Source organism: Colobus angolensis, unplaced genomic scaffold, assembly GCF_000951035.1.
Source record: "Colobus angolensis palliatus isolate OR3802 unplaced genomic scaffold, Cang.pa_1.0 Scaffold37, whole genome shotgun sequence".
In the NCBI taxonomy this organism is placed as follows: domain Eukaryota; kingdom Metazoa; phylum Chordata; class Mammalia; order Primates; family Cercopithecidae; genus Colobus; species Colobus angolensis.
In genome coordinates, this window is record NW_012117043.1 from 5792188 (window position 1) to 5806908 (window position 14721).

Below are 14721 nucleotides of genomic sequence, written 5' to 3' on the forward strand. Positions count from 1 at the left end.
ACTTGGAGTCAGAAGAGCAAGGTTCCAGGGCAAGCTCTGCCACTCACTTACTGTTCACCTTTGAGCAAGTCACTTCTCTCTGAGTTTTCTCATTTGTAAAAACTGTTTAATTTAACAACAATAATAATGTATCTACTGTCGGTTTCATTAAAAGAATGAGATAAAAGTGTGGAAGTGTTAGGCCGGGCACTGTGGCTCACGCCTGTAATTCCGGCACTTTGGGAGGCCAAGGCGGGTGGATCACCTGAGGTCAGGAGTTCGAGACCAGTCTGGTCAATGTGGTGAAACCCGTCTCTACTAAACATACAAAAATTAGCCGGGCATGGTGGTGGGTGCCTGTAATCCCAGCTGCTCAGAAGGCTGAGGCAGGAGAATCACTTGAACCCAGGAGGTGGAGGTTGCACTGAGCCGAGATTGCACCACTGCACTCCAGCCTGGGTGACAGAGCAAGACTCCATCAAAAAAAAAAAAAAAAAAGGCGTGGAAGTGCTTAACACAGTACTTGACACAGCAGTAGGTCCTCAAGAAATATAAGTGTAATCTGATTTGTTATGCTTTGTAAAGACTTTCCTCCATTTTTCACGTGGGAAAACAAAAATCCAGAGAAATTTGTCATTTGAAGTCAACTTACTTAAAGTTTACTCCCTGCAAATCAATAGGCACTTTCCTAATCTCCTCATGGCTGCTTTCATGTCCTGGTTTCTCAGAGTGTAGATCACGGGGTTGAACATGGGGGTCATGACCGTGTAGCTGATGGACACAGCCTTGTCCATGGGGAATGGGGTGAAGGGCCGGGCGTAGATATAGATACAGGGAATGAAGATCATGGACACTACGATGATGTGGGTGGTGCAGGTGGAAGCTGCCTTCCTCTTTGCCTTTCCTGAGTGGGACCTCAGCATCACCAGGATGACAGTATAAGAGATCAGAAGGAGGAGGAACCAGATGATAACTAGCAGCCCACTGTTGGAGATCATGAGGAACTCCAGGAGGGAGGTGTCAGTGCAGGCAAGTCTCAGTACTTGGGGAACATCACAGTAGAAGTTATCTAGGATGTTGGGGCCACAGAAGGGCAGTGGAAGTATCAGAGCCAGTTGGACAATGGAGTGGACAAAGCCCCCCACCCAGGTGGCTACCACCAGCCCCACGCACAGTTGAGTGTTCATGATGGTGACATAGTGGAGGGGCTGGGAGATGGCTATGTAGCGGTCATAGGCCATGACTGAGAGAAAAAAGACAGTCCCACCTCCCAAAAGGTGGAAGAAGAAGATCTGGGTCATGCAGCCCTGGTAGGAGATTGTCTTGGTCTCATGGAGGAAGTCCACCAGCATCTTTGGAGAGGTGACTGTGGAATAGCAGAGGTCTATGAGAGCTAGATTTCGGAGCAGAAAATACATGGGTGTGTGGAGCTGGCAGTCAAAAGTCACTGTGACCATGATAAGGAGGTTTCCCACAATGGTGGTGACATAGACAAATAGGAACAGAAGGAACAGGAATTTCTGGAGCTCCTTGGTCTGTGAAAACCCTAAGAGGACAAACATTGATACCTGTGTGGTGTTCTGTGGTTCCATAGGATCTTCCCCCACATGCCTACAGAGAAACCATTGAAACAAACAAACAAAAAAGAAAATTCAATCATTTTCCTTGGACAGTCAGGACTGAGTTGATTAAAGTCATTGTTGAGTGCCAATCCAAGATGTAGCTTAGGAAAGCCCTCCATGGGGAGGATGTTCCATATGTTTTCAGTGGTTCCACAGACTTATCTCCCTGACCATGCCCTACAGTATATTAAAGGAATCTGGGTCTTTTTTCCCATTGGCCATACTGTCCTCATCCACAGGTTTCATGTCTGGTTCTTTTTCATACCTGCTATGCCCAACATAGTGTCTTGTGAACCATAGGTTCCGTAAAGCTAGTTGAATCAATCAGTGAATAAATAAACATGTCAGCAAGTACCTGTGACCACAAACACCATCAACCTATGTGCATTAATTGCTGGAGAAAGAGAGGTTGCATTAGAAGAAAATTGTTATGTACAAAATCAGAGGTAAATGTGAAGAAAAACAAGCAGATAATCTTGGTTGTAGTGAAGCTGGGATGATTAGTGTTTCTCAAACGTTTCCCCGTAGGTACTTCTCTAGTAGCATTTGTTGCCATGGGCCATCTCTGGGGGCAATTCAAAGAAGCCCAGGACAAATGCACTATCTCCTTGAACTCTCATGTTTTAACTTTTAAAATTTATGTGAATTTTCTATTATACACATATCCCTAGATAATCTTTGGCAGAGCTTTTAAAATGTAACATTATGGTTCATAAAACTTTGACGAGACCAAAGTGTTATTAAAAAAAAAAAAAAAAGAGTGTTGGCTGGATGCAGTGGCTCATGCCTGTAATCCCACTGCTTTGGGAAGCCAAGGCAGGAGGATCACTTGAGGCCAGGAGTTTGAGACCAGCCTGGGCAACATAGCTAGACTCCCATCTCTATAAAAAATTTAAAAATTACCCAGGTGTGATGGCATGCAGCTGTAATCCCCAGCTATTCAGGAGGCTGAGGTGGGAGGACAGTTTGAGGCCAGAAGTTTGAGACAAGCCTGGGCAACATAGTGAGACCCCATCTCTACAAAAATTTTAAAAATTACCTGGGCATGGTAGTGCATACCTGTGGTCTCAGCTATTCAGGAGGCTGAGCTGGAAGGATTGCTTGAGCCCAGGAAATCAAGGCTGCAGTGAGCTATCATGGCCATTGCACTCCAGCTGATCTTATCTCTAAAAAGAAAAAAAAAATTAGAGCATGGAGGGAGACATGATTCTTTAGTAAGTGAAAGTTCTAGAAGACATTAGCTTGAAAAATAAACTGAGTTCTTGGTGTTAAAACCCATTCTTTTGGGCTATAACTTTCCACAAGTATTTTCTCTAATTGTTCAGAAAACTTTGTCCCAAGGCGCCATCCTGTAAAGACAATAGAACATAAAAAGGTCTCTTTTCCCTGATTCCTATCTGGCACATGGGCAGGGTAGCAGCAATTACACTGATGCTCTTACACAGGAATTGAATGAATATATTTGGAAAGATCTCGATAAACCTCTATGGACAAATGTAACAGGATTATCTCAAAAATTATCTATGAGGGATTTCAATACTCAAAATATTGTCATATTTGTCTTCACATAAAATTCACATTTATCCTCAGATACTAGTGCAAAAATGATACTCCAGGAAGATGTGCTATGTTTGTTCTGTGGCTTCACCAACTTCCAGCCTAGGATGGTTTGAAAAATGTCCCCATGGGCAACTGAGAACCCTGGCAAGCTCTTCAACAGGAAATGATGTGATAAAACAGGGTTAGAATGGGCTTCTCCCAGTGCACCAGGGCAGGAGGCTCTGAGACAGGCAAGGGTAGTACACACCTTTCCTGGAGCATTGTTGCAGCAACCACAACAGAGGGTAACACATTTTGGTCTCTGACTTTGTGTCCTTTCTCTACCACATGGTGTCGAGGTTAGACTGCACGGGCAGCCATTTAAATGGCACGGTTTGGCCTCTCTGGAAAAGCCCCTGACCCCTAATCGTTCATCCCCAGCTCCAACTCTCACACCTGATTACTGATTCCTGAAATGTTAACAGCATACTTCATTATTTTATCTTAAGATCTTTATCCCTACTAAGATTACACCCACCATACTTTTTCTTTTTTTCAGACAGGGTCTCGCTCTGTCCCCAAGGCTGGCGTGTAGTGGTACGATCTCAGCTCACTACAACCTCCAACAGCCAGACTCAAGCGATGTGCCCACCTCAGCCCCCCAAGTAGCGGGGACCACAAGCACACATCACCATGCCTGGCTATTTTTTTTGTATTTTTAGTAGAGACAGGGTCTGTCATGTTGCCCAGGCTGGTCTCAAACTCCTGAGCTCAAGCAATCCATCTTCCTCTACCTCCCAAAGTGCTAGGATTACAGGTGGGAGCCACTGCACCCAGCCTACCACCCCCATACATTTTTATATGCTTTTATCAGTCAGAGATGAACACTGAAGTTTTTATGGATATAAAGAAAAGATGTCTTGGTCTTGCCTTAAAATACTTTATTAAAGGGAAGAGGAGTATGTGAAGTAAGACTGGCAAACTGTTGGTAATAGTGGTAGTTCTGAAAATGGTGATTCTCCCTACTTTGCAAATATATACACATTTCCATGGTAAAACACTAGATGAAAAGCCTCAGAGATACTCTAGTTTTGATCCTGATGTCTTTGTGTTATTTGGATATTTTTACTTTGAATGAACTATGTATAAATCATGATGGAAGGAAGGAATTTTAAAATAAAATAACATGGCCGTGTGCAGTGGCTCATGCCTTAATCTCAGCACTTTGAGAGGCCAAGATGGCCAGATCACCTGAGGTCAGGAGTTCGAGAACAGCATGGCCAACATGGTGAAACCCCATCTCTACTAAAAATACAAAAATTAGCTAGGCGTGGTGGCGAGCACCTGTAATAATATAATAATAATTCAAACTTATCTAGAATTCACTAATTATCCAAAAAGTTAAAGATAAAATATACTAAGGAATAATTTTTTAAATTATATTAACAATGATCTTTTAAAAACTTGTAAGACTCAGCATTATTGAGAATTTAGGGCAATAGATAAATAACTGGGGGTGCAATCTTTCTAGAAGACAATTTGAAAATATGTGCCAAATCCATACATTATTTATATTCCCTGACCCAGTAATTTCTGTCTTAGGGATTTGTTTTAAAGAAACAATGAAAACTAATTTTTAAAAGTGTATGTTTAAGGATATTCATCGTATTATTATAATATTGATTAACTAGAAACAACTTAAATGCATGACTATGAGACATTGGTTAAATAAAATATGGCTCCTCCATGTGATGAAATACTAGTTAAGAATAACCATATATCCTAAAAGGATGTTTAACTCTATGGGATTTTATTTTACCATGACATATGGGAAGGGCAGCAGTAATTGCACTGATGCTCTTATAAGGGATTTGAATGGATACATGTGAAAAGATAGATGTATTGATCATGTCCTTTGCCGGGACCTGGATGGAGCTGGAAGTCATTATCCTCAGCAAACTAACGCAGGAACAGAAAACCAAACACAATGTGTTCTCACTTATAAATGGGAGCTGAACGATAAGAACACATGGACACAAGAGGGGAAACAACACACTGGGGCCTCTCAGGGGGGTGGCAAGGGGAGAGAGAGCATCAGGAAGAATAGCTAATGGATGCTGTACTTAATAGTTAGGCGATGGGTTGATCTGTGCAGCAAATCACCATGGCACACGTTTACTTATGTAACAAACCTGCACATCCTACAGGTGTACCCCTGAACTTAAAATAAAAGTTGAAGAAAAAAAAATCGCCATCAACCTCTACAGACAAATATAAACAGGATTGTCTCCAAAATTATCAATGAGGGGTTTTAAGACTCAAAGTATTGTTGTTTTAAAGAGAGAATTACAAAATATTTTGATAAAATGGACATGAAAAATCAAGATGTTACCAGGTGTGAATAGTGGTTATCTCTGGTTGATGAGATTGATGGAACATATATTTTTTCTTCTTTACAAAGTTTGTTTATTTCTTGTAATTTATAAATTGCCATAAAATTTTAATCAAAAAAAGGCAAAAGAAGTATTATAATGAGACCAAGAAAGAGAAAAGGTAAGAGCTGAAAAACTTCTTAGCATGAGCACTGTCGGGGCAAAAGATGACCCCAGGTGTGCAAGGGGAAGGGTTTGGGGAAGGAGAAACCTCAGAACACTGAGGAAAAGGGAGAGAGAAAAAGAGGAGGAGATGCAGTGTGGGAAAAGGGAATGCTCTCCTGTAAAAGAGAGGAGAGAAGGAGACTGTGATTCCCAGGACTGTTGCACAACCACTGGATCCCTCCCCTCATCATAACCAGTTCTCCTTCACAGTTCGAGTGTCACTGTAATGGCTAAATCCAGTCAGTAACCGTGGGTTCTTTCAGCTCCATCTGGCACTGTGAGCTGCCTGTCATTATTATGAAATCATTCTTGCTACTTCTTTACTCTAAACCCAAATACCTCTCTGGCTCTCCTATTTCTGTCCGTTATCCCCTCACCCAGCTAGACTTCTCCCTTGCATTCCACATGTATTGTCACCAAGGCGTATGTGTTCTTCCTTTGAAATTACTGGCAAATTATTTTTCCTATCTGGCTTATTGCTGTGGGCCTCCAAGTGGGTTCTTGCCTCCAGGTTTTGCTCCATTTTAATCCACACGGTGCAACATAGTAAATACATAAACTTCCTCAACAACATCTTCCCCCTCTATTTCAAGAGGTTTTCAAAAATTTTCCATGGCTCTTTATTGTCTACAGGAAGGAATTTGCATTTAGTTAGGGCTTCAGGGGTTTCCACAGAAACAGGCTTCTACCTTTCTTTCCAGGTCCATCTGCCACTTAATAGTAGTAGTAGTAAGCATTTATTATAATTATAGTAATAGTAATAACTATGGTAGTAAGCATTTATTGTTGTAATAGAAGTAATTGTCATCAGCGTAAACATTCTTTGAGTGCTTACTATGTGATAGACACTATACTAAATATTTTGCTGGCATTATCCTTTTTAATTCTCATATATTATTCCCATGTTAAGTATAGTAAGTACTATAAATTATCTCCATGTTACAGATAAGTAAATTGTGGCTTAAATAGGTTAAATAATTTGTCCCAGATCACATGGAAAATAAGAAGCAGAGCTGGAATTCTGAGCCAGGTCTGATAGACCCAGAATTTGCACTCCTAACCACTATTCTCCTTTTACCTGCTCCTCTCTCAGAAGATTCAGCTTCGACCAAACTTATCCCTTCCTTGGTCCCTCAGGTCTCAGTGCCTTCATCCAGCCAGCACCTCACCTGAATTGCTTTTCTGTCCTGTTCACCTGTCTGAATTCTACCCTTCCTTCAAGGTTTAAGACTAACTAGCTCTTCTATAATGTTGCTATGCCTTGGTATTTTTTCATGAGGATGACTCTGTCTCCTCACGTGTTGTAATTTCAGTGCAAATCCAATAAATTAAGTATTATACAGTACGTGGTACACACAGACCTTTTCTCATAGTTGGTTCCCAAAAGAATGTGTGATTGCTTAATGGTGGACAGGGCACTGGGATGGGCCAGACCGCTGTGAGAGCTGGGAAGAAAGAGAGAGTAGCCACTGGATACAATGCAGTTTAAAGGACCTCAGAGAGAATCCAAGAATCCTAATTCCCAGCACCATCAGATTTACAATCCTAGAAGCATCATCTTAGCATGGCCCAATTCTTTCCACAAACCCATCAGAATCTTTGCAAATGCTTCTTCCCTCTACATGCATAGAAAATAGATTTAGAAGGATTCTAGACAAGAAAGAAAGTAGACATAGGGAGGGACATGGATCTGTATGGGGAAAGGGGAGGATTCTAGACCTCTTCTGTTGTTACTCAATCTTCTATCCCATCTGTCTTTGCTCTTAAAAAATCAGCCCACACAGGACTAGGAGAGACGAGGGGAGAAGGAATAAGTGGGTTCCCAAATTGGGGGAGAATCTAGTCTGTGGTCATCCAGGGAGCATTAATATGTATTATTAAACACAAGGTTTAAGAAAAGAGAGGATAAGATGGAGGGAGAGCAATAGAGAAGGGATGAAAATCTGGAGTGAGACAGCAGCAGACAGGAGAAGGGGGAAGATGGAGGAAGATGAGACTTAAAAAGGAACAGTAGAGGGTGGAAAGTGTGAGAGCAAGACCTGTTTGTGTTTTCTCCTAGGTGTGGGAAGAAGCTGTGGTATGTATGTGGGAGGTGGGGGAGAGAACAGTGTATGTCTATATTCCGCTCTCCCTCCCACCCTGTGTTCTAAATTCCACCCAGCACATAAGCCAATACAGACAAAAGTCTTAAAGCTAGATAAAATCAATGTTTCCCAAATCCCATTCCCCTTGCATTAATGCCCAATGACTTCCCCCATGCCTTCCCTCCACTCCGTGCTTATCTCACGATAGGCTTTGTCAGGAGCCTCCTCAGTGCTGACTTGTCCATGGGAAGGACACTGGGGCCATCACCTTCCTCCAGCCCACAGTGGCCAAGAGGACTTAGAGGCCCCCATCTCCCAGGTCACTCTTCTCCTGTAGCTCCATTCTTCTCCTGGCCTCTCTCAGACCAGGAACACATATAGGATTGGCCTTAAGGAAAGGGAAATTCCTTGGGGAGTAAAACTTAGGCTTAATTCATAAGATGAAGCCTGGCTCAGGCTGCTGAGGGCAAATGAGCAATGGGAGTTATTAAAAAGTTTGTGAGATGTTGCATCAGATAAACATAATTATTAGGAGACTGTCTTGGGGCCACCATTTCAGAGGTACTGATCACAGGACCAAGAGGAAGAAGGATAAGAACCCTAAAGAGAAATGAATTCCCAGGGAGGTTTACAAGAACCAAATCCCTCGAGGTCAGCACCATGGGCAGTGCAAGGCCTCCACCCTCTCCTATCATCACTGTAGCTGGAAAAGTGAGTTATGTCCTAGGACACAGTTCAGGTCACCCCCTCTATAAACACCAAAGCCTTTTTCATATGTACAGTCATTAAGGTAACATCTCTCATCCCAATCTCTGATCTTCTCTTCTCTCAGCCAAAGTGAACTTCTCAATGTAAACTGGCTAAGTTCATCCTCAAGATATAATTCAAATACCATAAGCTTCACAATTATTAAGTGATTTTAACCATTCAGTGGTTTTTAGTATATTTGCAAGTTTGTGTAACCATCACCACTATCTAATTCCAGAACATTTTCTTCATTCTGAAAAGAAATTTCATATCCTTTAGCAGTCACTACCCATTCTGTTCTCTCCTCAGTCTCTGGAAACCACTAATCTACTTTTTGTCTCTGGATTTGCCTGTTCTGGACATTTCCTAAAAATTGAATCATATAACACATGTATGATGATATATGGCTTTTGTGTCCTGCTTCTTTCACTTATGTTTTTAAGTTTCATCTGTATTATAGCATGTACCAGTATGAGTCATATACAAGTCATTCCTTTTTATGACTGGATAATATGACACTATATGGATATACAACTTTTGTAAATCAATCAGCTCTTGGACATTTGAGTTCTTTCCACTTTTTAACTATTATGAATAAAGCTGCTAGGAATATTCATGTACAGGTTGTGTGTGTGGATGTATTCTTTCATTTCTCTTTGGTATATAGCTAGATGTGGAATTGCTGAATTTTATAGCAACTGTGCCTAATCTTTTGAGGAATAACCATCTTACTTAGAATAGTGAGAGTGAAGTAGCATCTCATGATTGTAAGTTGCATTTCCTTAATGATCAATGATGCTGAACATCTTTTCATGTGCTTATTGGACATTTGTATATCTCCTTTGGAGAAATGTCTATTCAAATCCTTTGTCCATATTTTAATTGAGTTGTTTGGTTTTTTTGGTTGAGTTGCCACTGTTCTTTCTACATTTTGGATATTACACTCTTATAAGGTGTATGATTTACAAATATTTTCTTCAATTCTGTAGATTATCTTTTGATATTATTAATAATTTGCTTTGATGTATGGAAGAATTTAATTTTTATGAGGTCCAATATATTTATTTTGTTGTTGTTGCTCAGGCTTTTGGTGTCAAATTTAAGAATACATTGCCAAATATGAATTGATGAAGAATTTCTTTTCTAAGAGTTTTATGATTTTAGCTCTTATATTTAGGTCATTGACTCATTTTGAGTTAATTTTTGTATATGAAGTGAGGTAGAAGTCCAACTTCTTTTTTTGTTATTTGTTTGTTTGCATGTGATTATCCAATTATTTCCTCACCATTTATTGAATAGACTATTATTTATTCATTAAATGGCCTTAGCACCATTGTGAAAAATCAATTGGCCAGATATGTTTTGGTTCATTTCCAGACACCAAATTATATTCCATTGGCCTCTATATTTATTCTTATGCTAGTACCACATTGTTTTGATTATTATAGCTTTGCAGTAAATTTTGAAATTGGGAAGTACAAGTCTTCCTACTTCGTTTTTCTTTGTCAGTGTTGTTTTGGCTAGTTGGGGCTCCTTGCAATTGCATATAAATTTGAGAATTGGCTTACTAATGTCTAAAGAAAAATGGTTTTGATAAAAATTCTATTGACTGTAGATTACTTTGGGAAATATTTCCATCTTAACAATATCAAGCTTTTCAATCCATGAATGTGGGGTGTCTTTTCATTTATTCAGGTCTTCATTCATTACTTTCTTTCATTAGTGTTTTGTAGTTTTGAATGTACAAGTCTTTCACCCCTTGGTTAAATTTTTTCCTAGATATTTTATTCTTTTCAATGTTACTGTAAATGAAATTGATTATTTACCTTCCTTCTCTGATTGTTTTTACCAGTATGTAGAAACATAACTGATTTTGTGTGTTGATCATAGACCCTGCAACTTTGCTAAATTTATTAGCTCTAAAAATTTTTGTGAATTATATGGGATTTCCATATATAGAATCATGTCATCTGCAAATAGAGATAGTTTTACCTTTTCCTTTATAATGGGGATGTCTTTTTTTCTTGCTTAATTGCTCTAGTAAGGACTTCCAGTACAGTTGTTGAATAGCAGTGGTTAAAGGGGCATTCTTGTCTTGTTTCTGATCTTAAGGGAATAGAGAAAAGCTTTCAGTCTTTCACTATAGAGTCTTTCACTATGAGCTGCGGGTTTTTCACAAAGCCTCCTTTTGATTCCTAATGTGCAGAGTGTTTTTATCATAAAAGAGTGTTAATTTTTTTTTTCAAATATGTCTTCTGCTTGTATTGAGATGATCATGTGACTTTTTCATTTGTTTTATTAATATGGAGTATTAGATTGATTGATTGATTTTCTTATGTCAAACCACCCTAGCATTTCTGAGATAAATCCCAGGTGGTAATGGTGTATAATCCTTTTAATGTACTGTTAGATTTGGATTGCTAGTATTTTGTTGAGAATTTTCGCATTTATATTTATAAAGAATATGGTCTGTAGTTCTTTTCTTATATCTTTGTCTGGCTTTGGTATCAGGATAATGCTGGCCTCATAGAATGTGTTAGAAAGTGTTCCCTTTGCTTCTATTTTTATTTTTTTTACAAGAGCTTGCATAGTATTGCTGTTAATACTCCTTTAAATGTTTGGCAGAATTTACCACAAAAGCCATCTGGTACTGGACTTTTCTTGGTTGGGAGGTTTTTTAAACGCTGATTCAATATTTACTTGTTATAGGTCTGTTGAGACTTTCTATTTCTTTTGAAATCAGTTTTAGTAATTTGTGTTTCCAGGAATTTTTCCATTTAATCTAAATTAGCCAATTTGTTGGCATATATTGCTCACAGTACTCTCTTATAATCCTGTTAATTTTTGTAAGGTTGGTAGTAATGTTTCTGATTTTATTCTGATTTTATTTATTTGCTTCTTCTCTTTTTTCTTAGTTTAGCTAAAGATTTATAAATTTCATTTATCTTTTCAAGAACTAACTTTTGGTTACATCAATTGTATCTATTATTTTTCTATTTTCTATTTCATTTATCTCTGCTCTAATCTTTATTATTTCTTTCCTTCTATTGGCTTTGGTTTTAGTTTGCTCTTCTTTTTTTAGTTTCTTAAAGTGTAAAGTTAGATCATTGATTTGAGACCTTTTTCCTTTTTTATGTAGGATTTTACAGCTATGAAATTCTAAGTATTGCTTTCACTGTACCCTGTATATGTTGTGTTGTGTTTTTGTTTGCATTCACTTCAAAGTATTTTCTGATTTCACTAGTGATTTATTCTTTGGCCCATTTGTTGTTGGAGAGTGTGTTGTTTAATCTCCATATATTTGCAAGATTTCAAGTTTTTCCTTTGTTATAGATTCCTTCATCCCATTGTAGTCAGAGAAGATACTCTATAATTTAAATCTTTGAATATTTATTAAAAATTTGTTATGGCCTAACGTATAGTCAATCCTGAAGACTGTTTCATGTGCACTTGAGAATGATGTACATTCTGTTGTCTTTGGGTGTTCTGTAAATCTCTTTTAAGTCTAGTCAGCTTATAATATTTTTCAAGTCCTGTATTTTTTTATTGATCCCACTCCAGTTTTCTTCTGGCTACTATTTGCACAGAATATCTCTTTCCATCCTTTTACTTTAAACCTATTTTTGTCTTTGGATCTAAAATAAGTCTCTTGTAAGCAGCATATAATTGGATGATGTTGTTTTAATACAGTCCTTCAATCTCCATCTTTTGATGAGCTTAATCCATTTGTATTTCTTTTTTGTTTTTTTTTGCTTAGAGAATTATTATTATTATTATTATTATTTTATTATACTTTAAGTTCTAGGGTACATGTGCATAACGTGCAGGTTTGTTACATACGTATACTTGTGCCATGTTGGTGTGCTGCACCCATCAACTCGTCAGCACCCATCAACTCGTCATTTACATCAGGTATAACTCCCAATACAATCCCTTCCCCCTCCCCCCTCCCCGTGATAGGCCCCGGTGTGTGATGTTCGCCTTCCCAAGTCCAAGTTTATTGCGGCACTATTCACAATCCATTTGTATTTCAAGTGATTACTGATAATAAAGGACTTGTTTCTGCCATTGTGCTATGCTATTTGCTTCCTATATGTCTTACATTTTTCCTCCTCAATTCTGTCAATATTGCCTTTATTTAAGGCAAAACTTACATTCAGGTGTTTTGGCTTTCTTTATTCAAGTGTACTATTTTGATTTTCTCTTTTTTCCTTCTCTTTATTTGTTTAAGTTATTTTCTTAGTGGTTACCATGGGGACTACAGTTAACACCTTAAATTGATGACAATCTTCTTTGAAGCTAGTCTGAATCTAGTTTAAAAACAATTTAGCTTCAATAACATACATTAACACTGCCTATATTTCACTCCTTCCCTTCACCTTTATGTTGTTACTTTCATAAATTACTTTTTTATATATGTGTGCATTTTCACATAAACATATAATTATTATTTTATGCATTCATCTTTTAAACCATGTAGGAAACAAAAGAGGACTTATATACCAAAATACAATACTACTAGCATTTATATTTACTGGTATAAATATAAAAGACTTTTATATTTGCATAACTCAAAGCCACACAAAGATATAAAGATCACTTTTACTAGTGATCTTTTACTAGTGATTTTTATATCTTTGTGTGGCTTTGAATTACCATCTATTATTCTTTTGTTTCAGCCTGTAAGGCTCCCTTTAGCACTTCTCCTAGGGCAGGTCTATTAGCAATTAATTTATTTTGCTTTTGTCTGTCTCAGAATATGTTTATTACTTTTTCATTTTTGAAAGATAGAATTCTTGGCTGACAGTTTTTTTTTTTCCTTTCAGCACTTTAAATATATCATCCCACTGCATTTTGGCCTCCATGATTTCTCATGAGAAACTGGATGTTAATTCTATTGAGAATCCCTTGAATGTGATGAGTCACTCCTCTCGCTCCTTTCAAGATTCTCCTTTTGTCTTTCGAGAATTTGATTATAATGATCCTAATGTGGATCTCCGAGTTTATGCTATTTGGAATGCATTAATCTTGGATGTGTAGATTCATATCCTTTATCAAATTTGGGAAGTTTTTGGCCACTATTTCTTCAAAAAAAGTTTTTCCCCTTTTTTCTCTTCTTCTTCTGGGACTTTCAGCATGTGTATGTTAGTCTGCCTGGTGACTCTCCATAGGTCTCTTGGGCTTTATTCACTTTTCTTCATTATTTTTTTCTTTCTCCTCCTCAGACTAGGTAATATCATTTGTCCTGTCTTTGAGTTCACTAATTCTTTCTTCTGCCTGATCAAACTCCTATTGAACCTCTCTAATACATATTTAATTTCAGCTATTATGTTTTTCAGCTCCAGATTTTCTATTTTGTTCCTTTTTTGTGTGTGAGACAAGGCCTCACTCTGTCACCCAAGCTGGAGTATAGTGATGCAGTCATAGCTCACTCTAACCTATAACTTCAAACTCCTGGGTTCAAGTGATCTTTCATCTCTTTCCTGAATAGCAAGAACTATAGGTGTGTGCCATCATGCCTGGCTAAATTTTAAATCTTTGTAAAGAGGAGGTCTTCCTATGTTGCCCAGGCTGGTCTCAAATCCTGGCCTCAAGTGATCCTCCCACCTCAATATTCCAAAGTGCTGGGATTACAAGCATGAGCCACTGTGCCTGGATGGCTTCCTTTGTATTATTTCTGCCTCTTTATTGGTATTACCTACTTGTTCATATATTGTTCCTCTGATTTCACATAGTTCATTTCCAAGGTTTCCTTCTGCTTATTTGAGCATGTTTAAGACAATTGATTTGAAATCTTTGTCTAGAAAACTCAATGTCTGGGCTTCCTCAAGGACGATTTCTGTTGATTTCTGTTTTTCCCCTCTATATGAGCCATATTTTCCTATTTTCTTGTATGCTTTGTAAATTTTTGTTGAGAACTGGACATTTTGAATATTGTATGTGATAATGCTGGAAATCCATTTGCAGAGATTGCTGTTGTTACTTGATGAAGGCCACAGTCATCCATTTCTTTGGTAATTTTTCCAAACTATCTTGCAAAGACCATATTCCTTGTCTTGTGTGGTCACTGAAGTCTCTGTTCCATTATTTCCATAGTCAGCCAGTGACCTTACAGAGATTTCCTTAAATGTCTGGATCCAATAAGATAAGAAA

At 38.2% G+C, this 14721-nt stretch overlaps 1 protein-coding gene across 1 annotated transcript; it reads right to left on the reverse strand.

Moving 5' to 3' along the window:
- Positions 1-574: 574 nt before the first annotated feature.
- LOC105520110 (olfactory receptor 4D1) lies at positions 575-1586 on the reverse strand. The gene has a single exon (XM_011953710.1). It carries the CDS (start codon positions 1569-1571, stop codon positions 639-641), a length of 933 nt encoding a protein of 310 aa, XP_011809100.1. The 5' UTR covers positions 1572-1586; the 3' UTR covers positions 575-638.
- Positions 1587-14721: the final 13135 nt, after the last annotated feature.

Bases quoted from the DNA above. Each gene is read 5' to 3' on its own strand.
- LOC105520110 (XM_011953710.1), bottom strand. From the start codon at position 1,571: ATGGAACCACAGAACACCACACAGGTATCAATGTTTGTCCTCTTAGGG.